The sequence below is a fragment of the Rhinolophus sinicus genome, linkage group LG07 (assembly GCF_036562045.2).
Source record: "Rhinolophus sinicus isolate RSC01 linkage group LG07, ASM3656204v1, whole genome shotgun sequence".
NCBI lineage: Eukaryota > Metazoa > Chordata > Mammalia > Chiroptera > Rhinolophidae > Rhinolophus > Rhinolophus sinicus.
The window spans coordinates 67807215-67829772 of NC_133757.1; the positions used below are offsets into that span (position 1 = coordinate 67807215).

Consider the following 22558-nt stretch of genomic DNA (forward strand, 5'->3'; position numbering starts at 1 on the left):
TCACTACTTGCATTTGACAGATGGGGTAACACCCCACTCCCCCCACCCCCCCACCCGGAAAATCAAGGTGCAGTGCACAGAAAACCGACAGGGAGAAACTGCAGACATCTGCCACCACAGCAGGCTTCCTGGGAGATGGGGCCCCCTGTGGGTTGGCTGGGGTGGGGCACAAATCTGGTGCTTCCCTTTATACTTCCAGGACTGTCCCCCAGCACTTCCTAGGGATGTGGGGTGTTCGTAGGCAGAGACCTTGGGAAACCTGTTAGAATCCTGATTAATTACTGTTTATTGACAAGCTGCCACATGAAACTGGAACCACCTGGCAAAGTTATAGCGCATTTGACAGATGAGTGGCCCACCCCAGCTCTCCAGAGTGCAGGGCGGAGGGCCTGAGAGACTAAGCCTAGAGCTTTAGGGATGAGAAAGCCAAGGCCCAGTCTCGGGCAGCCATTTGAGCTGTTGCTCTGCCCTGAGCTCTGACTCCTCGCCCTCCCTCCCCAGTTTTCCTTCCCCCAGACAGATTCACCTGCCTGACATTTGGCACAAGGCGAGGGGCCAGGTGTTGGGGCATCTGAGGGAGGTAGTCACCTTGGCCAAACCCAAGGTGTTGCAGCTGTTGGCTGCCCAGGACACCTGCTAGGAAGGCTGCAGGCACAGCGGGAGGGTCAGGGACACAACAGGTCACCCTCACAGGGAGCTGTAACATTACGGAGGTGGAGGGACGGAGGCCAGCGCACCACACCTAACTCTCCTGACCAAATGACCTAGCAAGGGGTGGGTGGATGTCAAGGCCCAGGTCTCAGTCAGGTTGGAGCTCAGTTGAGTCAGGGTAAAAAACCTTGGTTCAGGGTTAGCTGGGGTCAGGACTCGGGTGGGGTCAAAGGTCAGCCTGAGATTAGGGCGGTCAGGGCTGGGAGGTGGATTTGCCCAGCTGGGTGTCTTATGAGTGGTGATGGCTTCCCCGGTTCGCCTGCGGGACAGCGCCTTGTCCATCTCTTCTGATTCCTTTGTCGAACAGAGTGGTAACTTGAAGGTTCTGTTCAGGCCTCCTCGCCTCCCTCGGGTCCGCACTGCACTCGCGGGGCCTTCGCCCCTGCCCAGAGCTCGGCCCTATCCGCAACCCCTCCGACGGAAAACTGTGGCACCGCGCGCCTAAGACCCCGGGGCGAGGGCCCCAGCGCGTGCTCTCACCTGCCCCCCCCCGCCCCCCCATCGGCTCCGCGTCCTATCTGCTCGCTCCAGAGATTCGGAAAAGGAGTCCACCAGTCCCCCTCAAGGATGGGGAAACAGGCTCGGGGCCGGCAGGTCGCGGAGGCCAAGACTCACCGCACCGCTGGACACCGCCTGCCCGGGCCCAGCTCCCAACTCCCCGGCCCCGCCCCGCGCCGGAGACGTCACAAAAAAGGCCCCAAAAGCCTGGCGGGCCGGGCTGGGGACGCGCAGCCCAACCTTGCCCACCTCTCCGCGGACAGGCGTCGGGGTGCTAGTCGGAGCACGGGCTGCGGCGGCCTCCTAAGGATTCGAAACAGCTAAGGCGCTTGCGCGCTCGGCCCCCTCCCTCCCCGCTGCCGTGCTCGGCGGTTCAGGAAAGACAGAACTCTAGTTCCCTGTGTGCCCCGCGGGTGCGCAGGCGCAGTCGGGTCCTGGCAGCGGCGCGCAGGCGCGGTCGCGGCCCGGCGGCGGCGCACAGGAGCAGCGCGGGGCGCGGCGTGTGGGCCGGGCGGAGGGGAACGCCGGGCGGGAGGCGGCGCCAGAGCGAGTGGAGCGTTCGGGGGCCCCGGGCGGCGGCGGCGGCGGCGTAGAGGAGGAAGGCAGCCCCGGCCCCGGCCCGTCCCGCGCCCCTGCGGCGGCCCCGCGGCCCAGCGCGCCTTCGACCTCTGGCCCCTCCGCCGCCGCCATGGCCCGGCCGCTGGTGCCCAGCTCACAGAAGGCGCTGATGCTCGAGCTCAAGGGGCTGCAGGAGGAGCCGGTAGAGGGCTTCCGCGTGACCCTGGTGGACGAAGGCGACCTGTACAACTGGGAAGTGGCCATCTTCGGGCCCCCCAACACATACTATGAGGGCGGCTACTTCAAGGTGAGCCCGCAGCTCAGTGCGGACGCCGCGACCCTTGTCCTCTCGGGGTGGCCCCCTCCATATCTGCCCGAGGCCTCCGCGCCCTCGCTGGAGGTCCTTCCATCACCCTTTTCGGGCCCCAGGAGTCCCCAAGAGCCTCCTAGTCTCCCTAAAGCAGATTCAGGCTTCCCGGAGAGAAACCCGGGGGCCATTCCTGTTGTGTTTGTGTGGGGTTCTCGCTTCCCTCACGCCTGGGAAGGCTCAGTCCCATGTGCCCCCTCCTTTGGCGCTGCCCTGCGGGAGGTGAAGGGGGAGCCCCAGCTAACCCAGCCTTCAGCTGCCTTCCCTGCCCCCGGAAGAGGCAAAGAGGCCTCCCCAGAACCAGCAAGCACTGTTGTTGGGGTGCACCGGCCTTGGGGGAGGGAGCCCAGCCGGGGTGGGGGTGGGGGCAGTGGCTGGGCTACTTGGCTACTTGCTCGGATTGCAACAAAGGCCTAGATGGGTCTTTGGCAGCCAGGACCTGCTTGGAAAGCAGCCACCCTTACTGATAGCAGTGGGCCAGGTCCTTTCAGCTTCATCCCGAGCTTTACGTAACCTGTTTTCTCTGGAAGATTGAGGCAGAACCATCACTCCCACCCTCCACCCTCTCCCTGTGAGCCACACTGCAGAGGTGCCCACACGGGCCCCAGGCCTCTGGCCCCAGCCAGCATCCCAGACCCTGGCCTCAGAAGCTCGGGCCCCTCCATCACCACCCCAACTGGCCTTTCTCAGGCTCTCCTGAGCAGGCGGCTTCTTGGGGCCAGAATCTCACACTCTGAGCCATTTCTTTTGCCCTATCTGGTGGCTTAGTTGTAAGCAGTTCCCTTTTGTTGTTGTGGGGATCAGGGAGGTGGGTGCTTTTTCTGTGACTGGTGTGACAAAGGATTCAGGCCAAAACCTGGGCAGCTTTCTTGACCTCATGATCTGAGCCCAGAGGTGGCCTTGGAAGGACTCCTCTCAGATCGCAGTTCTTGGCTTCTTGAGCCAAAGGGACAAGGCAAGGGGTCTCCCTGTGGGAGAGATGAGGAATAAGCCATCAGCATAGGAACACACCCCATCACAGCCTGCCAAGAGCCTCCCGGGCCCTGCCAGGTTCAGCCTGGCTGGGAGGCCTGGGTGGGGAACAGAAACCACAGCTAGGCTGGGCTGCCCAGACAGATTTCTGTGTTTGCACTTTTGGCTAATATTTTAGCCAGTCTGGTCAGTGGCCATGAGGGAGCAGCCTGGTCTGCTGGGGGTGCTTCCTAGATGCTGGGTTGTGATGGGAGGAGGAGTGTGAACAGTCCTGGGCTAAGTTCTATGTCTGGAATCCTGCCTCCCCATGCAGAGAATGGATTTGGGGCTGGTTTCAGAAAGGTTTAACCAGCTTCCTCCCCAGCTTCTTATGTCTACCCTGGAGAACAGCTGGCTCTGAGGATCAGGGATTGCTCAGAATCCAGATATTGAAGTCCTACCCGGAGGCCAGGCCAGGCCAGGAGTGTAAGCAAGGTTGCAGGTCTAAGAGGAAAGGACAAGGGTGTTCGGCTATTGCTCACTAAGTGGTTGCAAGGGACTGTGGGTAGAGCCTCCCAGGCTGTTGGGGGGATAATCCCATTTACTTAGAAAAGAATGGATTGGGGAGGAGGTGCTGTGAGACTTGTATCACACCTGCCACAGGGTCTGTCCTCAAGGAAGCCAGCATATGGCCCAGGGTGGTTCTGCCGTCCACCCTATTCTCCCACCTGGGTCCCAGTGTGGTCAGGTGGGGCGTGAGGGAAAGACCCTCTTCCACAGGAGATGTGGAAATGCAGGGGTGGGAAGTGTCCATGGGCCACCATCACCACTTCCCAACCACTTCCTGCAGCCCAGCTGCGCCCACTTCTCTTTTGTGAGCTGTAGGAGCACTCAGCCTGGGACAGGCCTCCCGGCAATGTGGTGTGCTGAAGCGGGTGCCTGACAGACTTGCTGTGTGCTCTTGGGCAAGGTGCTTTCTTCCTGAGCCTCGGTTTGCTCAGTGGGAAACAAGACACGGTGGGTGCTTGGTGCAGGTGAGGACTGTTCCACAGAGGGGGCCTCAGCTGTTCTTGGGTTCATCACTTAGAAACCCAGCACTGGGCTGCCCAGACTTCAGACCACAGGGCAGGTGCTGAAACCCAGGTTCCAGGCTGGCTCTGCAGCCATGGCCAGTGGCCTCCGCAAGTTCACCCAAGAACAGAGGGACTTGGCCCAAATGCCCTGAGTGGCCCCCAGCCTACTCGCTCTGAGAGCCCAGAGCACTGCCAGGATCCAGGCCAGACGTCACTAAGCCTGGGACTGGAGCTGAAGCAAGCAAACAAAGCTTCCTTACCTGCTGATCCTGTGCAGCTCTGTCACCTGGTCAGGTGGTCCTTCCTCGTCTACCCCGTGACCTTGTCTGCCTTCCTGACCTGTCCTCCCCAAGACAGACACCTGTGGGCAGAGAGCCTGCCCACCCAGCGCTGACTCATCTCTCACGGGGCCCGCACAGCTAGGTGTCAGGAGGACTTGCCAAGTGCACGCATCTATTTTAATCCTCCCCAGAGCCCAGAACCTGAGGCGGGTGTCCAGCGCCCAGCTGGAGGCTCCCAGCCCCAGACCCTGCCAATCTATGTAGCTGTATGTGGGTCTGAGCCCTCCTATGGCCTGGGCCCGAACGGACTCGGAGCTGCTCCCTGGGCAGGTGCCCATGCTCCCCAGTGCAGGGTGGGGGCCAGGATCAGCTCAGGTGACCCCAGTAAAGCCTCAGGCAGCCTGCTGTGCACCTGATCCCAGGTCCGTGAGGAGTGTGGGCTGCAGGTGGGGTCTCTAGTGACTCGTACCCACACGCATGTCCATCCCAGGCTGGTGTCCTCATTTATGTATGTATTCATGGGCGGAGCCCCCAGTTGGCTTATCCTGTTCGGACTGAACCCACACATAGCGCTGAGGTGACAATGGGGCTGGCCCTGGCTGAGCCTCCTGCTTTCTGCCCACTCCCAGGCACGCCTCAAGTTCCCCATCGACTATCCTTACTCCCCACCGGCTTTCCGCTTCCTGACCAAGATGTGGCACCCCAACATCTATGAGGTGAGCCTGCCCCTCCCAGCCTCTGTAGTGGGGGCAGCAGGGACTGGTGTGGGCACTGACCCTGCCCTCCTGTCCCCGCACAGACGGGGGACGTGTGCATCTCCATCCTGCATCCCCCTGTGGATGACCCCCAGAGCGGGGAGCTGCCCTCGGAGCGTTGGAACCCCACCCAGAATGTCAGGTGAGCTGGGTAGCAGGTAGAACCCCATCCCCAGCATTCCTGACCTTGCTAGAGTTCTGGGGACAGACATGGAGAGACACCTCCTTGCAGTGCTGTGGTACCTGGAAACTGGCCATCTGCAGGGTTCTGGGGCCCCAGGAGCCAGTGCAATCTCCGCTGGCCTTGCCTCTCATCTCTTGACACCCCTGCCCCACTCACCGGGAATTCTATGTGCATATCCTGCTCTGGGGTCACCCCTCCTTCCTCAACCCCCACTGAGACCAGCCAGCTCTATCCTCGGCTGACCTCTCACCCTGAGGGGACCAGCAGCCCAGGCCATGGTAAAAGATGGTGGCACATGGGGACCCACTTGCCAGGCTGAGCTCTAGGGGATAGAAAGAAGCGTGCTACAGGTGGAAGGAAGGTGGCCCTGTCCAGGCACGTGGGCACAAGGCGAAGGGTGGGAGGAGGCCGGCAGCAGGGTGGAAAGTCCAGACAGATGTCGCTTATGGCGTTGGGGCAGCTTCAGGGTGTGTCCATAAGCTCCCCCATGACTCAGGCCAGAAAGCTGGGGCTCTGGGCGTCCGCCCATCAGGGGTGGTTTGGGGGGCCGTGTTTGGCCTGTGGTTCCTGGGGCAGTGTCGGTCCTGGGAGGGTGCAGCCGGTGAGGATCCCTGTGGCCCCCACCCGCTGCCTCCGTGTTCTCCCAGGACCATCCTCCTGAGCGTCATCTCCCTCCTCAATGAACCCAACACCTTCTCCCCGGCCAACGTGGACGCCTCAGTGATGTACAGGAAGTGGAAGGAGAGCAAAGGCAGGGACCGGGAGTACACAGACATCATCCGGTGAGGAGGCTCCCGTGTCTGCTGGGTCACAGGCAGACCCCGAGGCTGTGAGGTGGGGAAAGGCGCAGCCGGATAGAAGCCCAGCCCGTTGCTTTTCTCCTGGTCTGTTTTAGAAAAGGGAGTGTTTTTCTTTCCTTTGCACGTTTTGAAATATTTCAGTCGTGCACGTCCGTGTATTTACTGTGGTCCGTAGATATACCATGTATGTGCGTGTTGGGGTGAGGGTGCATAACACACAGGCTTGATAGTGTGGCCCAGAAATAGACACGCAGGTTTCCAGCAGCTCCTCCTGGGCTTCCTTTGCCCCTTGCTCCCCTCTCGCCCTCCTAGGCAGCGCCTCTGAGGATGGCAGTGGTCCTGTCACATGGGCCCGTCTCTGTGTGTCCAGTGAACGGGGGTGTGGTTTGCCTGTCTGCTTTTAGGCGTGAGACAACCCATGCATGTCTGGGCATGTGCGTGTCCTCCGCTGCTTGCTTCTGCCCCTCACCCGTGTTTCCCGCAGTTGTTTTTCATGTCAGTGAGACTGGGCTTTGTGCAGGGTTTTCTCTTTCCCTCTTAATAATTTGCTGGGAACATCACCTAACATTTGTAATTTTGAAACTTGGAATCATTACTAAAGGCTGAAAAACCATCATGGTATCAACATATTTAGAAAATAGCCTTTTCTAAAACAATTTTTTCTCTTGCTTATAAAGCAACATGTTGCCTAAGGATTTGCCAGAACCAGCATCCCCTTGTCTCAGTTGTTCGCAGGGCTCTCCTGTCATGAACAGGGCGGTGACATTACAGAGCAGGTCCTCAGCATTGTGGGTGCCACACTGGGCTGGGGGTAAGGCCCTGGGTGTGCGAGCTGGCAGCTTTCACCCCAGGTGGTGTGACCCCATCTGTCTGCCTCATTTGTTTGTCACGTTATGTGAGCTGCTTTGTCCATTGTCACTTTTCATCATAGGGTTTACTGACTTGTTTTATGACAAGCAGCCCTTCGTTAGGTTTTTTCCAAATACATTTTAAGTTAGACACAGCCCTACCTTAGACCCAGCCGTTCCAGGCCCAAGTATTTACCACAGAGAAACTGGACACGTGTTCACACCAGCACCCGTGCAGATGTTTTCAAAATAGCCTTCATTTGCCATAAACAGGCAATGACCCAAATGTACATGAGCAGGTGAGGGGGAATAAGCTATGGCCTGTGCACATTGCCGTGAGGCTGTGTCTCCAGGCGCTACCCTGCTGAGAGAAGCTGGGCAAACGTGGGCAGCGCGTCCATGTCCGTGTCAGGAATGTGGAGGCCTCTGGGGGCAGTGGGCACGTGCATGAGCTCATGTGTGGGATGCTTTCACGGCCACATGTGGGTCAGGTCATTGCTGACGCTGTGCACAGGTGCAGTTTGTCATAAAGGCATGGAAACAACAAGCAATGAGAAGGCAAAAAGCACATAGGTACAAGTATTATACAAGCAAAAACCTCGCGATACTAACACGTAACCGTTATGTTTGGGTATATCCTTCTAGACTTTTATCTGAAAAATGGGACCACAGTGCATGTGCCACTCTGTCAACAGCTTTTTAGTCATGTTTGCTGCGGTGTCATGTACAGTAAAGCTCGTCCTTTTTGGGGCTCATTTCGGTGCATTTTGATGTGACTGCATCCCTCCGGCCTGGACAGAACCGCCTTTTGTAGGTGCCTGACCTCAGGCTGTCGGGGTGCTGACCTGCTGTAACCTGCTCGCTCCTCCTGTCTCTACAAGGTCGTCTTCACTGCGCTGAGCTGCTCGCTGGTCACAGTGGTCGTCATCCTACCCCGCTTTGCCTGGTCCTGTTTTATGCGTGTCGTGCACATGGCAACGGGGCGTAGGGCTTTGTCCAGCCTTGTCTGTCCTGGGCTCCCCCTCCTATTCCAGGTTTTCTTTTGGTGTTTTAGTTTTGCCAGTAAAGTGTGTCGGCTTCCTGACATTGGCTTGGCCTGTTTTTGCTGGTGGTTCTGTGGTGTTTTACATAAGAATTTTCTAAACTATTTTGACGCACACGTGGCCCCAGGGAGCCCATGAGTGAATTCTCCTTGCCTCTCTGCGTCTCCCTGGCATCCCTGATGCTGGGCAGTCACAGCTGACTGTCTGTAGCGCTCAGGAATGGCTGTGATGGATGGGCAATGCTGGCCCCCTCCACCCCGGCAAACACGGCCTGCTCCGCTGCCAGCCTGCTGCACAAGCCTCTGGTCACAGGCTGAGCACGCTCACACCTCCACCAGCTCTTCCTGGCTGCTCACGAGGCCCTGAAATGGAATCCAGTCTATTTTTATCCCTGCAGACTCCCTGTGGGCCAGCTCACATGTGCCCACGTGGGGAGCCGAGTTGGCTACACCTGCCTGTTTGCTCACCCCCACCCGTGTCCCCGCAGGTGACGCGGGCTTAGAGGTTTCCACGTCTGCGGATCAGTCTGGTGGGGTTCCTGTCTCAGAGGTGCTTTGTGCTGGGACTAGGGCGTTAGGCCGTCAGGTGTGTGTGCCATGGGTTGCCACCTCCCTGTCACCTCACTTGTCCCCCCTGCCTGTAAACCTCACCTACCGTCTCATGTGCAGGGCAGTGCTCTGTGTGCGTGCTCCTGAGTGAGCCCGTCGCTCCCTACCCTTCTGGATATGGGTCCTGACTCGGGCGTCTCCCCCCAGGAAGCAGGTGGTGGGTACGTGTCCTGACTCCCGCTCGTCTCCCCCCAGGAAGCAGGTGGTGGGTACGTGTCCTGACTCCCGCTCGTCTCCCCCCAGGAAGCAGGTCCAGGGGACCAAGGTGGATGCGGAGCGGGACGGCGTGAAGGTGCCCACCACGCTGGCCGAGTACTGCGTGCAGACCCGGGCCCCAGCACCCGATGAGGGCTCGGACCTGTTCTACGATGACTATTACGAGGACCCCGAGGCTGAGGCCGAGGCCGACAGCTGCTTCGGGGATGACGAGGACGATTCCGGCAATGAGGAGTCCTGACAGCGTGTCCCCTACCGAATAAATGCACAGATTTTACCTCACCAGGCCCAGACTCTGTGGGCTCTCGGGCACCTCGTAATGTGACGCCGAGGTCACCTCAGGGAGGTAGCCTTGCGCTTGCACTCTCCTTGGTCTTGCTTCCCTTTCCCATGTTGCTCTGGGTGCTCCTTGGCTTCAGAGGAGGGGCCTCATTTGTGCTGGGCACCCGGCCTGGGGTCTGCTGCCCTACTGGCTGGAGCCAGAGACTTGGGGATCCCAGTTAGTGGACTGATTAGCTTGTGGTCATCTCTTCCTTCTGCTTCAGTTTGTTTGGAATCTAAATAAAACGACTTTATGAGAAGCCAGAGAACCAACCTCTCCTTGGTCTCCCCAAAGGACATTGGGGGCCAGGAGACCAGGCCTGGTGCCAGCAGCACTGCATGCATGGGACCCAGAGGCATGCCCAGCGTCCAGGGATGTGGGCCCCAAGGGTCCTGAGCCCCAGGCCAGAAACGACCAGCACCCCTCAGGTGGCTCCACCTGCTGCCTGCAGATGCCACATCTACCGTCACCCCAGCGTCACCCAGGCCTCTGGCTTTATTTCTGTGTAACAAGAAAGTCAGGAGCAGGGTGGATAGCGTCATCAGGACAAAGGCCCAAGTGAGACCTGACCCCACTGGTCACTGCAGCTGGAGCCCAGATGACCCCCCCACAGGTGAGAGTCAGGTGCACCCCAGGTCCGCGTCCAGCCTCACGGCGCCCACCGAGCTGCCCTGGCCCACAAGTGCAGCTTTCACGGCTGGCCTCGATAGTTTTGTTTGTTTTTTAACATGAATGATTTTCCTACATTAAAATGTGGAAGGTTTCACACAGTCGTTTCCATTTCTGGCTTTCCTTGTATCTGGCTTGTGGGTAGCACAGGGCCAGTGAGGGGCCACTCAGATGTATGCCTCGCCGTCCTCCCCTGCACGCTGGTGTCTTCGGCCAGGTTTGAGCAGAGTCTGGCCTCCAGGGCAGCCACACCCATTCCCCTCGTCTGGGCTTTGTTCAGGTGCCTCTGAGCCCCACTGTGCAGTACCAGAACCCAGCCCCTGGAGCATCCACAGGTGTACCCGGTCCCTTGTGTCAGGCCCTGGGCATGTGACCCTCTCCAAGCACTGCAGGCACGTGGCCAGGCCAGCAGCCTCCTGGTGCCTGGGCCTGGGGTGTACAGCCTCCCTTCCTCTTCTGGGAAGGCATTTGCTGAGGGGGCTGAGTCAGCTTCTACACTTGGAGGGCAGTGGGACAGCCATTTCCTGCGAACCCAGAAAGTGGTAGTGAGACGGAAGGGCCTTCTGGGGTCCCAGAGCCCGGCCTGCACTAGGAGACCCTGATGTCAGCAAACCACAACTACAGGGCACACCTGCCACACCCGCTTCTCTACTGTCTGGGGCTGTTCACGAGTGCGGCTGCAGACTGAGTACTTGCAAACCGGACTGTCTGGCCCAAAATGCCAAGGATACTTAGTCTGGCCAACTGCTGTCCTAGAGTTACGCCAGCACCTTTGGCTACCCCCGTGGAACTTGTAGGTTAGGCCTCTGCTCTGCCTTGGATAGTTTCTCCCTGTCCCACACTGCTGCTGCAGAATACCCCATCTGAACTTAGTCACATGGCACCACCACCTCTATGCTCAGATTCTGTAGGTCAGGAATCAGGTGGCTTGTCCACTGTCATCTCTAGGTGACTGGAAACCTGGGGCTTGGGGTCATCAGGAGGTGTCTTCACTCATGTCTGGTGCCTGGGCTAGGACAACACTAGGACTTGGCTCCGCAGGACTGAGTGCGCACACGTGACCTCCCCACATCTACCACTTGGGCTTACTCACAGCATGGCAGTGCAGGCTCCGTGATGACAGTTCCAGAAGGTGGTCACATGGTGCCACTTCTGCTGCTACAAGATTAATCGAAACAGACATGAGCCCACCTAAATTAAAGGAGAGGGGACGCAAACCCCCCCCCATTGATAGGAGCAGTCACCATGAATCACGGGCCATGTTGTAAAACGGCCACAACCTTGTCCCCTTCTCCCCTCTCAGACTATCCCACACGATTGCTAAAGGAGATTTTGCACACACAGATCTGACTACAATATCCTAGGCCTATAGGTTCAAATCCTGTAACTTGGCCAAGGATAAGTGGCTTCAACATTCAGAACTTCAGTGTTCTAAGTTATAAAATGGGGATAATAATTAGAGTTGCCCAGTTAAATTTTAATTTCAGGTAAACAAGTAGTTTTCATTATAGGGGTATCCCATGCACTATTTGGGACATAACTTACACAAAAAAAGTATTCATTGTCTATCTGAAATTCAAATTTACCAGACACCCTATATTTTATTTGCTAAAACTGACCACCCTAACACTAATGGAACCTAATTCCTGGGATTGTTAAGATTAAGCAAGGTAGAACCTGTGAATATATAATATATGTATATTCACATACATGCACATGCACACACATATACTGGGGGTGCCAAAAATGTATACAAGTGGACACTGGTCAATGTTGCTCAAGCAGTAGTTCACCGTAATCAGAAGTGTCTGGACGCTGATGGTAACCACTTCAAGTACCTCTTGTAATTGCAGAAGTCAAATGTGACTTGTATTCATCTTTTGTTATCGGTATATATTGAGGATTACAATTTTAATACAGTTTTCCTTTCTTAAAATGTATACATTTTTTTGGCACCCTCTGTATATATGTAAATTTTTCTTAAACTTGTTGACTCTGAAAAGAATACCTGCCAAGGAGGACTCCTTGTGGTTTACTGGGCCCAGATTCATAACCAGAATCAAGCAGCTATTGTTTACAGGGGCCTCTCACCCAAGCTGCATGTTTGCTGTTAGAGAAAATCCACAGACTGGGCTGCCAGCCTCCTGTACTGTGCTCCTGCAGGGTGAGTCAACCCTTACTTACAAGAAAGCTCTTAGGATGGAAGTTTGACCGTTAGGACTCAGACTTCTCCTGTCCAATCAGCTGTGCAGCTATATCCTTTCATCATCTTAGCTGACTAATCAGAGTGGCTCTATTTTGACCAGCCTGAGGATTTGGAGTCCTTATTTGCATAGAAATGGGCCAATTGGGGACTGGAGGTGGAAACTTGGACATTTGAGTCAGCTTCCCCACTCCCACCCCACGAGGGCACTTTTCTGGTGGAGATGGTTTGTCATACTGGGGCTGTCACACTGGGCCACCTCACCTGGGCCAGGCTGGCTGGGCTGTCCCATGGCTGTGCCGTATCACAGTTGAGCTGTTTGCACTGAATAAAGTCTTTCCTCACCACATCCCAAATGGGGATTCCTATTGGCATGGAAGTAACCACGATCTTAGGTTGACAAAGTCATCCCTAGTGTCACATACTCTACTGGGTGGAGACAGAACTCCAGAGCCAACTGTGCCAGACGCCATCAAATGAGAAAATGGGTGGGAACTTGCCTTCAGTGTCCCAGCACATAGATGAGTTTGTCTGCCACCTCTCCTTTGTCATGACCCTTGCAGTAGCCAAGGGCAAAATGCCCACCTCAAACTGACTTGAGCACAAAGGAATTGCACTGATTTCTGTGAGTCACAAGGCTGGGGCTTCAGGCACAGCCAGATCCAGGCAGTGGTTCTGTCCAGACTCTGTCCAGGCTGTTAGCAGTAGACTAACAGCCCCAAAGATCCCCACGGACTCACCCCAGAGTCTGCATCTCTAGAAGTTGGGAAAGGCAGGGACGATTCTCCCCTGGATCCCCGGGGCCAGCAGCCTTGCCCACACCTGGGTTTAGCCCACTGGGGCCCACTTACTGCTTCTGGCCTCCAGACTAAGAGAAGCTTGTGTGGTTTCAGGCACAAAATGTGAGGTGGTTTGTTAGTTTGTTAGAGCTACAGGAGGAAACAGCCCCATGCTCAGCTTCCTCTGTGCACGTCTGCAGGCCTCGTTCTCAGGTGGATTCCTCTCACCTTGGGGCCACCCCCCAGGCTGACACCCTTGCAGATTCAAGTCCAGAACAGAGTGAGGGCTGTTTCTGAAAAGTCCCAGGAGAGGAAACCCAGGCCATGGTCCTCACCGAGCCTGCTTAGGGCCCCTCCACCCTGAACCAACCCCTTGTAGCCAGGGGGTGGAGCAATCTGATTGGCCGGGCTGGGTCACGTGGGTGGGGGAGGGTCGAGCAGTGGATGTGAGGGAGTGAGGTGGGAAGTCCCAGGGAGCCAGCACCTTTCCCGTCCCTGCCTTGCCTGGGCAAGCATCACTAATGGATACAGCTTGGATTTGTGGCCACTCCCCTAAGTGTTCAGAGCACACAGCGTTTGTACCATCTTTACTCATAATAACCAAAGACTAGCAATAGCCCAAATATCCATGGACCTATAAATGGATAAACAAGATGTGGTCCATCCATACAGTGGAGTGTTACTCAGCCTTGAAAAGGAAGCACTCTGACACCTGCTACAGCGTGGATGGTCCGAGGACATGATGCTCAGCGACATCAGCCAGACACAGGAGGACAAACACTGTGTGATCCCACTCACAGGTCCCCAGAGGAGTCAGATTCACAGACAGGAAGTAGATGGTGGGGCCAGGGGCTGGGGGAGGGCAGGGGAGTGAGAGTTTAATTAATGGGGACAGAGTGTCAGTTTGGGGAGATGGAAACTTCTAGAAATGATGGTGGGACGGCAGCATAATGATGTGAATGTGCTCAATGCCACTGAGCTGTGCACTTAAAATGGTTACAATGGTAAAGTTTATGTTGTGTCTATTTTGCCATGATAAGAGAATGGGGCCAAATAAAACAATCACATTAAAACTATACACATAAAAACCCCTGTGTATGAGATGGGGGTTGAATATGATAGGAGATGACGAGGAGGAATTTTTGTGAATTTTTCAGGTGTGATGTGGTTTTGTCTGCAGAGAACACTCTCTGAAATGCTTGGGGGTGACAAACCAGCTGGGGGCTGTGTGTGCTCTGGAGCGTGGAGCTGTGAATGTCCCCTCCCCCATAGGAAGGGGTGGGTGGGGTGTGGGAGGCACTGGTGGCCCAGGCAGCACCATGGAGGCCCCCTTATGTCTGCTTCTGCCACTGGTGCTGGTGGCCTCAGGGACCCTGTGTGCAGGTGAGTGGAAGCGGAACAAGGAGGTTTGGCGTTCAGGGGTCCATGGGTGGGTGTCAGAACAGAGATTGGAAACAAATCCCCTGTCCTCAGAAGGGGACTGCTGGAAGAAATGGCAGCTGCTCTGAAAAGGAAGCAAGGCCTGAGCCAGGGCCCTGGGGTACAGGAGAGGTCACTTCAGGCCAGAAGGTATTTTTCATTTCAGTCTTGCAGAGAGAACTCCCATCTGCTCTTGCCTGGGTTCCTTGGTTGTAAACATTTCGCCAAAGCTCCCTCCCCGTCCTGTGCTAGGTGTCTGTGCATGGTGTCCATATGCAGTTTATTTTCCTGAACCGTTGGAGAGGGGGTTGCAGGCATACTGCTCCTCTGGTTTTTGAGAACAAGGACATTCCCTCAACCACAGAAGGCGGGGCACAGGCTGGCTGTTTGCCTTCCGGTAGCAGGGTCCATAGCCACATGTGTACACAACCCCAGCTTACACAGCAGGAAGCCATGGCCCAGCATTATGCAGCCTGCCCAGAATCCCCAGATAGGAAGCACAGAGCTGGAATTTGAGCCCCCCCTGACTGCCTCCCCAAACCATATATGCTTGACAAGGGCTGGGTACCAGGGAGCATGAGATGGAACACGGTGGGTAGTGGGCAGCCCAGAATTCTGGCCAGGATGGATGAGAATGGCTCTGTGATGAATTGGGGATCCAGCGGGTGAGGTAGCCAACCATTCACGTATCATCGTGTGTTTTTTTCCTTCTTTCCTCCCTTCTTCCCTTCCTTCCTTCCTTCCTTCCATCATCCATCCATCCATCCATCCATCCCCCATTATCATTTATCCATCATCCATCATCCATCCATCACTCATCACCCATCCATCATCCATCATCCATTTATCATCCTTGATCCATCCATCACCCATCGATCATCCATCTATCATCCATCATCCATGCATCATTCATCCACCTGTCCATCCATATTTGCTAAGCACATTCTGTTTAGGCCTGCTGTAAACAAGAGAGGCATAGAGCCTGCCCTTAACAACACGTGGGGATAGAGGGCAGTCAGCCAGTCTATGTGTGAGACACTGTCAGGGAGAGGTGAGTGCTAGGAAGACAGCAGAGCAGAGTAAGGGGAGGAGGGTTATATTAAGGAAGTTTGGAGAGGGTGTCTCTGAGACTTTTGAGCAGATACCCAGTGAGGAAGCCAGACTTGGGAATGTCTGGGGGGAAAGGCCCTGAGGTGGGAATGGAGGCAGTGTCCTGGAGGATCAACAGGGCGGCCTGTGTGGCTGCAGTGGAATGAGGGGACGTGGAAAGGAGGCAGGGCGAGCTGATGTGGGTCATGGAGAGTTTGGATGTTTAAACCATGGTGGAGAATCATAGGAAGATTTTGACCTGATTTGCATTAAATGAACTTTTCGTCAATCCTTTTCAATTCATGATTGGTTTCAAAACAATTTTTATAACATCTTTATTGAGATAGAATTCACATGCCACACAGTTCACCCTTTTAAAGTGCATAATTCAGTGGTTTTTAGCACATTCAGAGTGTTATGCAACCAGCACCTCTATCTAATTCCAGAACATTCCATCACCCCAAAAGAAGCCCCGTCCCCATCAGCAGCCACCCCCCCACCCCCTCGCCCAGCCCATGACAACCACGAACCCACGTCCTGTCTGTGGATGTGCCTGTTCTGGACATTTCACACCAACGGAATCACACACTGTGTGGCCTTGTGTGTCCGGCTTCTCTCATGAGCACCGTGTGTTCAGGGTCCACCCACGTTGTGGCAAGTGTCAGTGCCTGCCTCCTTTTCACAGCCGTGTAACACTCCATGTGTGTGGATGGGACATGTTGTGTTTGTCTGTTCACCCATGGGTGGTTGTGCCCACCTGTTGGCCACTGTGAATTGTGCGGCTGTGGACGTGTATGCACAAGATTTGTGTGGACGTACGTCTTTATTTCTCTTGGAGGGGAGTTGCTGGGGCGGGTGGTGACTGTTGAACCTTTGTAGAACTGCCAGATTGCTTGCACAGTAGCTATCCCATTTTACATCCCACCCGGGGGGTGTGAGGGTCCAGTTTCTCCACTTTAAACAGCCCCTCGGGCTGCATGGGGGCTACGCTGTGGTGCCCAGGGGGGTCCTGATGGGGCCCAGAAGCAAGGGATGGGGGTGGATACCAGATGGTCACATGCTGGTGATCATGATGTGGGGGTGAAGGATGGGGAGGGATCCCATGGGGAGGGACAGAGGGGACTGTGTTAGGGGGTTAACCTCAGGGTCCATGCCCTAGACCTGGGGTAGGAAGGTCATGGTGGGGTGAGGCACCCAGCTAATCTGGCTTTCTGTCTCCCTCCCCAGGAGACGACACATCTGAAACCCTCATCATTGGGGGTAAGGAGGCTGTCCCCCACTCCCGTCCATATATGGTCTCGCTGCAGAAAGCTGGTGCCCACCTGTGTGGGGGAGTCCTTGTGCACCCACAGTGGGTGTTGACAGCTGCCCACTGCGTGACCCCGCCGTGAGTGACCCTGCCCTTCCCAGCCCCTCTGCACCCCAGGTGTCCCGGAATCCATCCCACAGTCCCCTGTCCCATTCTCACTAGGGGTGGGTCCTGAGAGACTTATGCCAATTGTAGAGGTATGGGGGTCCCCTATCCTCTCCTGGGATTGTCGAGGCAAATGTTCATGACATTAACCACAGGCCTGCATACGTGACATGAGGCTGTGGGATTCCTGGGGAGGCTTTACTTGCTACAACAAAGTGCCTTCCAACTAGATGGAGCTGGGCCGCTTGTAACACCCAGGAATGTGTATCCCACTGTGGCCACAGGGTAGAGCCAGCCTACGAGGGTGGCAGAACCAACCCAGGAAGCCACCAAATAAAGCCACCCTGGAGCTGCCTTGCCTCTGGCCTGGCCAGTACTAAAGGGTGCAGATCAAACCTGTTGAAGTAGCCAAAGGGCGTCCGTTGACTCACTTAACTGAAAAGTCTAGTGGCAAAGATGGCTTTGGGCCCAGCTCAGTCCAGGTGCTCATGTGAGGGGGTCAGGAGCTGGCCCATCTCTCAGCTCTGCTGCCGGGTCCTTTGTCTGCATTATCAGGAAGATTGTCACATGGTGGCCAGGTTGGGCCCCATAGAGCCTGTTGAAAGAGCTTGTTTCTATGTAGCTGGGTAAAGTTAAAGTTCTATGTAGTTGGGTAAAGTTCTGATGGGCCCAACCTAAGTCACGTGCGAGCCTCGGAACATGTCGCTGTGGTTGAGGCGTCATGTACACATTGGATGAGGCTGAGGACCCTGTGGAGGGGCCAGCACTTTGGACACACGCAACCCTGCCCCTGGCCAGGACTGGACTGGAGTCGGGGGCGGGCTGGGAGCAGGGCCATCTTCCTGGAGGAGGCGGGAGGAGGCTGACTGAGAAGGAGATGGGAAGAACCAGCCAGGGGTGGGGCAGGGGCACAGCCGAATAACCCCTGGCCTTGCCTTGAGTGCAGCAGAGGATGGGGGCGGGGACAAAGCTTAGGATGTGGGGAGTCCCCAGGCTGCCCTGACCCTGATGCCTGCAGGACCCAGCTGCTGAGGCTGGTACTGGGGCTGCACGTGCTCAGAGAACCTGGCCTGGCCTTGCAATTGAATGCGGCAGTCCTGCATCCCAAGTACAAGCCGCCGCCCTATCTGGAGCATGACCTCGCGTTGCTTAAGGTGCGGAGGATGGGGGTGGGTGTAGGTGGGCAGGAGGAATGACAGTGAGCCCAGGCCCCAACCCTACTGCCCATCCCCACCCACCCCTTCTTGTTGCTGTAGCTGGACAGGAAAGTGAGACACAGCAGGACCATCAGGCCCCTGGCCCTGCCCCCCGGGCGCCAGAAAGTGGCGGTGGGCATGCAGTGCAGTGTGGCTGGCTGGGGGCTGACCCAGCAGGATGGGCAGCTGGCCAGAGTGCTGCAGGAGCTGGATGTACAGGTGCTAGATGCCCGGATGTGCAACAATAGTCGCTTCTGGCACGGTGGCATCACCCCCGACATGCTCTGCCTGGAGGCCATGTCAAGGAACTGGGCCCCCTGCAAGGTGAGGGGCATGGGGGACAGCCCGCAGCCAGAGGCAAACCAGAGACCCTACTCGCCCCCTTCTCTGAGATCGCTAGCATTAGCCCATTTCTCAGATGCAGAAACAGGCACAGAGATTAAATGACTTACCCACCGTCACACAGTCAGGGGTAGGTGGAGATGGGGTTTGAACTGTAGCACCAGAAAAATGGTCATGGCATGGAGACACTTGTGCAAAGGCCCTGTGGTGGGAAAAAGGAGCAAACGAAAAGTGGGGACAGGAGCAGTGAGTTGTGGGACCAGGCTGTATAGCCATGTGGGGTCTGCCCTGGAATCAGCTCCCGCCCCCAGGGATAATCAGGCCCCCTCCAGTGGGCACTGAGGGTGACCTGTGTCCCTTGGCTCCGGCAGGGGGACTCAGGCGGGCCCCTGGTGTGCAGCAAAGGCAAGGTAGCTGGAATCCTGTCCTTCGCCTCCCAGGACTGCACTGACATCTTCAAGCCTCCTGTGGCCACCTCTGTGGCCCCCTACGTGTCCTGGATCAAGAAGACCATCAGCCGCTGGCCGGTCCCGTCTCAGGCCTGAAGCTCCAGGATGACCGTGATTCCCTCACTCGCGGGTCCTTCCTTGCAGGGTTATGGGGAGGAGTGGCGAGGGGAGTGGCCACAGCTCAGAGGACCAATAAACTGTAGTAAAGAAAGCATAGGAGTCTTGCCTGTGTCGTGACCCCACTTGTGCCATGCTGGCTGTGTGGGCGGGGGCAAGCCTCAGTTTTCCCACTGATAAAACAGAGGTTGCAATTTTGAGGCTGCTGGAGGGAGCCTAGAATCAGGACAGGGCAGGCGTCTCCCAGGAGGGGCTCCAGGGTGGAGCCCCAGAGGACAGTAGTGAGTGGCATTGACCAGTGTTAGAGGCCAAGGCCAGAGCTTGGTGGCCAGGTGGGCTGGGCGCTGGGGGTGGGGTGGGGGTCACCAAGCAAATATACCCCAGAATCTTCTTCGTCTTTCCTGTTTGGTAAATTTTTGCAGTTTGAGATATAATTCACATGCCATAAAACTTACCCTTTAAAAGTGTACAGCTCAGCCATTTGTAGCACATTTCACAATATGTGCACCCATCACCACTCTAGTTCCAGAACATTCCCATAACCCCAAAACGAACCCTTGTGCCCATTAGCATCACGCCCCGTCTCCTCCTGGAGCCCCTGGCACTCATTCTTTTTAAACAGCTTTATTGAGCGAGGGTGCACGCCCCACACAGGTCACCCACTTAAGGGGTACAATTGAGTGGGTTTGGTGTATTCATAGATACAGCCATCACCACAGTCAATTTTAGGACATTTTCATCACCCCAGAAAGAACCGCAGGCCCTTTAACTGTCTCTGCGCCCACCCCCAGCCCTAAGCAACCACCTGTCTGCGCTACGTTTTACTCCTGTTGTCTTCATTTCTAAAGGCCGACCAGCAGTGGTGAGGTCACTGCAGGCAAAGAAATGGTGGCGAGTGTTTCACAGGGTCCCTTCTCTCTTTGTGGCTGTGTCTGAAACCCATGTCAGGGACTTGGGTTCCTTTCTGCTGTCCTGGGCACGTGGGCTGGGGGTTCACATCAGCCCGCACAGAGCAGAACAGAAAAGTGGATCTTGCAGAAGAGTCCTCGATGGCCTCAGACCCCGAGGCCGTGAGGGCTCTGTTCCGGGGCGCCCTGTCCTAGTGGATATGGCCAGGCCCAGGGAACTAGCACTGCTTCCTGGTTCCCTCGTCCCGGAGGGGGGGGGGCACACATCCTGGTCTCCTTCTAGCTGTAACAGGTCCCACACTGCCCTGTGTTGTCCCTCATCTGCCCTGTGCTGGGCCGTCTGGAGCAGGCCTGGAGGGGGCAGGCAGGCAGTTGCTTGAATTAGGGGCTTGTCCTGGAGGCTTTCAGAAAGACACACCATGCCCCTTAGCTGTCACCTCCCACTGCCTTCCCAGCCCCTGACAACCATGAACCCACTTCCTGTCTGTGGACGTGCCTTTTCTGGACATTTCACATAAATGGAATCACATACTGTGAGGCCTGTGTGTCCGGCTTCTCTCATGAGCACCGTGTGTTCAGGGTCCATCCACACTGTGGCGAGTGTCAGTGCCTCCCTCTTTTCACGGCCGAGTAACACTCCCGAGTGTGGATGGGCCGTGTCATGTTTGTCCCCCACCTGCCCATGGACCTCGGGGCTGTTTCTCTACCTCTTGGCCCTGAGCACTTCATGGCCTGGCCTGTCTGGCTGCCGGTTTCCTGCACTGACCCTTCCACAGACACACACTGTCACAGCCCCACTAGAATGTTGGCCCCTGCGCGTCTCTGCAGGAAGCTTTGGTTTTCATTATTCTTCAACATCCTGGAGTAAGACTGGTTTAGGGGCAGGAAGCCCAGCGAGGAGTGGACAAGGAGTGCTCAGAGGCCAGCAGCTTCCTCCCCATGTCCCCCAGAAGTTAGAGGGCCCTGTCACCTCGGCAGGGTCCTGGCCTGGCTCCAAGTGCATGGAGATCAGTGGAGGCCAGGCCAGTGTTTGGATAGCTGGAACCACCCTAAGGGTGAAGGCTTATCTTGCCTTCTCAGCTGTTCCTTCCTGGCCCAACTGGGTCCCCACTCCACCCCCAGGTGGGCCTGGGAGGGGGCTTAAAGGGACAGAGCAAGCCACCAGCTCAAACCAGATGCTCTGGGTCTCCCCTTAGGCTGGCAGGCAGGAAGCCCCTGTCCCTCCTGGGGACTCAGGTGTCAGAAGGGCACAACCAAGTGGGCCGTGCTCAGATCTCTGAAGGTATCGAGAGGAGTGAGGCAATGCCACTGAATGACTTTCCCCGGACGGCTGGAACAAAGCACCACAAACCAGGAGGCTCAGAGCAATGGAAACTTACTCCTCCACCTTCCTGGGGCCACATGTCCGAGATCATGGTGTCGCAGGGTCTCCCTCCCTTGCGAGGCCCCAGGGGAGGGTTCTTCCTGCCTCTCCCAGCTTCTGGGGGCTCCTGGGCTGGTTGCTGCATTCCTCCCATCTCTGCCTCTGTCTCCATGAGGCTTCTCCTCTGTCTGTCTCAGCTTCTGTCTCTTACAAGGACGTTCACTGTAATGGTTTTAGGGCCGCCCTGATACAGGATAACCTCATGTAAAGACCCTGAACTTCATTACATCTGCAATGACCATTTCTCCAAATATGGTCCTGTTCACAGGTTCTGGGGACACCATCCAACCCACTGCACCATCCTGTTCCCTGCCCAAGTCCACTCCTAACCCGCCCAGGCCCCTTCCCCCTCATTGGCCGCGAACCTCTCTACAACATACAGCTCATGATGACCCTCCCTTCCTCAAATCCCTCCCAGGGCTCCCAAGCACCCTGAGAATAAAATACACCCTCCTCCCTAGTCACCACCTTTCAGAAAAATGCACAGAGGTGGTTGAGCTGGAACATCTCAGTGTGGACAGAGGTATGGGAGGTGTGAGGAGACTGAAAACCCTACATCCTCTTCTCTCCCTATGTCTGAGTTCAAAAGGTTTCATAAGAAAAGGTGGAAAGCAAACAAACCAAAGCCCACACCCTGTGAAGGCACAGTGGCTAGTACCCTGAGTGTGAGGGGATGAGCCAGGCAGTCACCTGGGAGGGGCAGGCTGGCATCAGGCACAGCCCAGGAGCCAAGCCTTGGAGGCAGGAAATGGTGCCCAGTGCCTGTTGCCCATGAGGCTGCAGCGAAAGGCATGGGGGAGGTGGAGGGTGCTAAAGGGTCAGAGGGCCAGGCTTGAGGCTGCTGGGAGGGCTTGGGCTTTCACTGCAAGCAAGAGTTGATGGAACAAAAAAACAAAAAACAAAACAAAAAAAAGAGTTGATGGAACAAGGAAGGAAGGGCTCCCGGCCTTCTTTTGGTGTCCGGGGGAGGCCCGTCTGCTGCCCCGGCAAGCTGGAGACACAGGCCAGAGAAGATAACTGCTTGCCTTGCCCTTCTGTCCAGGCGGGAATCCAGGTCCATCCCGCAGAGGGGGCAGGTGAGGGATGACCTCTCACATCTGGACGGGGGACTGCTATGTGTAGATGGGCGTACAGCATGAGATCTCAAACGTGGGCACGGGACAGACACGAGGGCAGAGAGTGACCAGTGCAACGAGGAGAATTACAAAGGGGGATAGGGCCACACTGCTTTCCACTGGGTCAGATGCCAATGGAATACCAGACCCCCAGTTAAATTTGAGTTTCAGATCATGTTTTTAATGTCAGTACATTCTAGATATTGCATGGGATATACTT

At 56.3% G+C, this 22558-nt stretch overlaps 2 protein-coding genes across 4 annotated transcripts; both read left to right on the top strand.

Moving 5' to 3' along the window:
• The first annotated feature begins 1681 nt into the window (after positions 1-1681).
• On the top strand, positions 1682-9985 carry CDC34 (cell division cycle 34, ubiquitin conjugating enzyme). 2 transcript variants are annotated; one of them, XM_019716036.2, is made up of 5 exons: positions 1682-2074; positions 5069-5155; positions 5239-5336; positions 6100-6160; positions 8925-9985. In XM_019716036.2, the coding sequence occupies exons 1-5, from the start codon at positions 1898-1900 to the stop codon at positions 9132-9134; spliced, it is 633 nt and encodes a 210-aa protein (XP_019571595.1). In that variant the 5' UTR covers positions 1682-1897; the 3' UTR covers positions 9135-9985. The 2 variants fall into 2 exon arrangements, with proteins under 2 accessions (XP_019571595.1, XP_019571594.1); XM_019716035.2 differs by having other exon boundaries at positions 1691-2074; positions 6026-6160; positions 8921-9985.
• Positions 9986-14161: 4176 nt separating this feature from the next.
• GZMM (granzyme M) lies at positions 14162-18987 on the top strand. 2 transcript variants are annotated; one of them, XM_019716000.2, is made up of 5 exons: positions 14162-14249; positions 16602-16761; positions 17807-17942; positions 18045-18308; positions 18698-18987. In XM_019716000.2, the coding sequence occupies exons 1-5, from the start codon at positions 14186-14188 to the stop codon at positions 18869-18871; spliced, it is 798 nt and encodes a 265-aa protein (XP_019571559.2). In that variant the 5' UTR covers positions 14162-14185; the 3' UTR covers positions 18872-18987. The 2 variants fall into 2 exon arrangements, with proteins under 2 accessions (XP_019571559.2, XP_074193459.1); XM_074337358.1 differs by having other exon boundaries at positions 18767-18987.
• The last annotated feature ends 3571 nt before the right edge of the window (positions 18988-22558 follow it).

Bases quoted from the DNA above. Each gene is read 5' to 3' on its own strand.
- CDC34 (XM_019716035.2), top strand. From the start codon at position 1,898: ATGGCCCGGCCGCTGGTGCCCAGCTCACAGAAGGCGCTGATGCTCGAG. The intron at 5,337-6,025 runs GTGAGCTGGGTA...GTGTTCTCCCAG, and splicing joins AACCCCACCCAGAATGTCAG to GACCATCCTCCTGAGCGTCA. The intron at 6,161-8,920 runs GTGAGGAGGCTC...GTCTCCCCCCAG, and splicing joins GAGTACACAGACATCATCCG to GAAGCAGGTCCAGGGGACCA.
- GZMM (XM_019716000.2), top strand. From the start codon at position 14,186: ATGGAGGCCCCCTTATGTCTGCTTCTGCCACTGGTGCTGGTGGCCTCA. The intron at 17,943-18,044 runs GTGCGGAGGATG...TTGTTGCTGTAG, and splicing joins ATGACCTCGCGTTGCTTAAG to CTGGACAGGAAAGTGAGACA. The intron at 18,309-18,697 runs GTGAGGGGCATG...TGGCTCCGGCAG, and splicing joins GGAACTGGGCCCCCTGCAAG to GGGGACTCAGGCGGGCCCCT.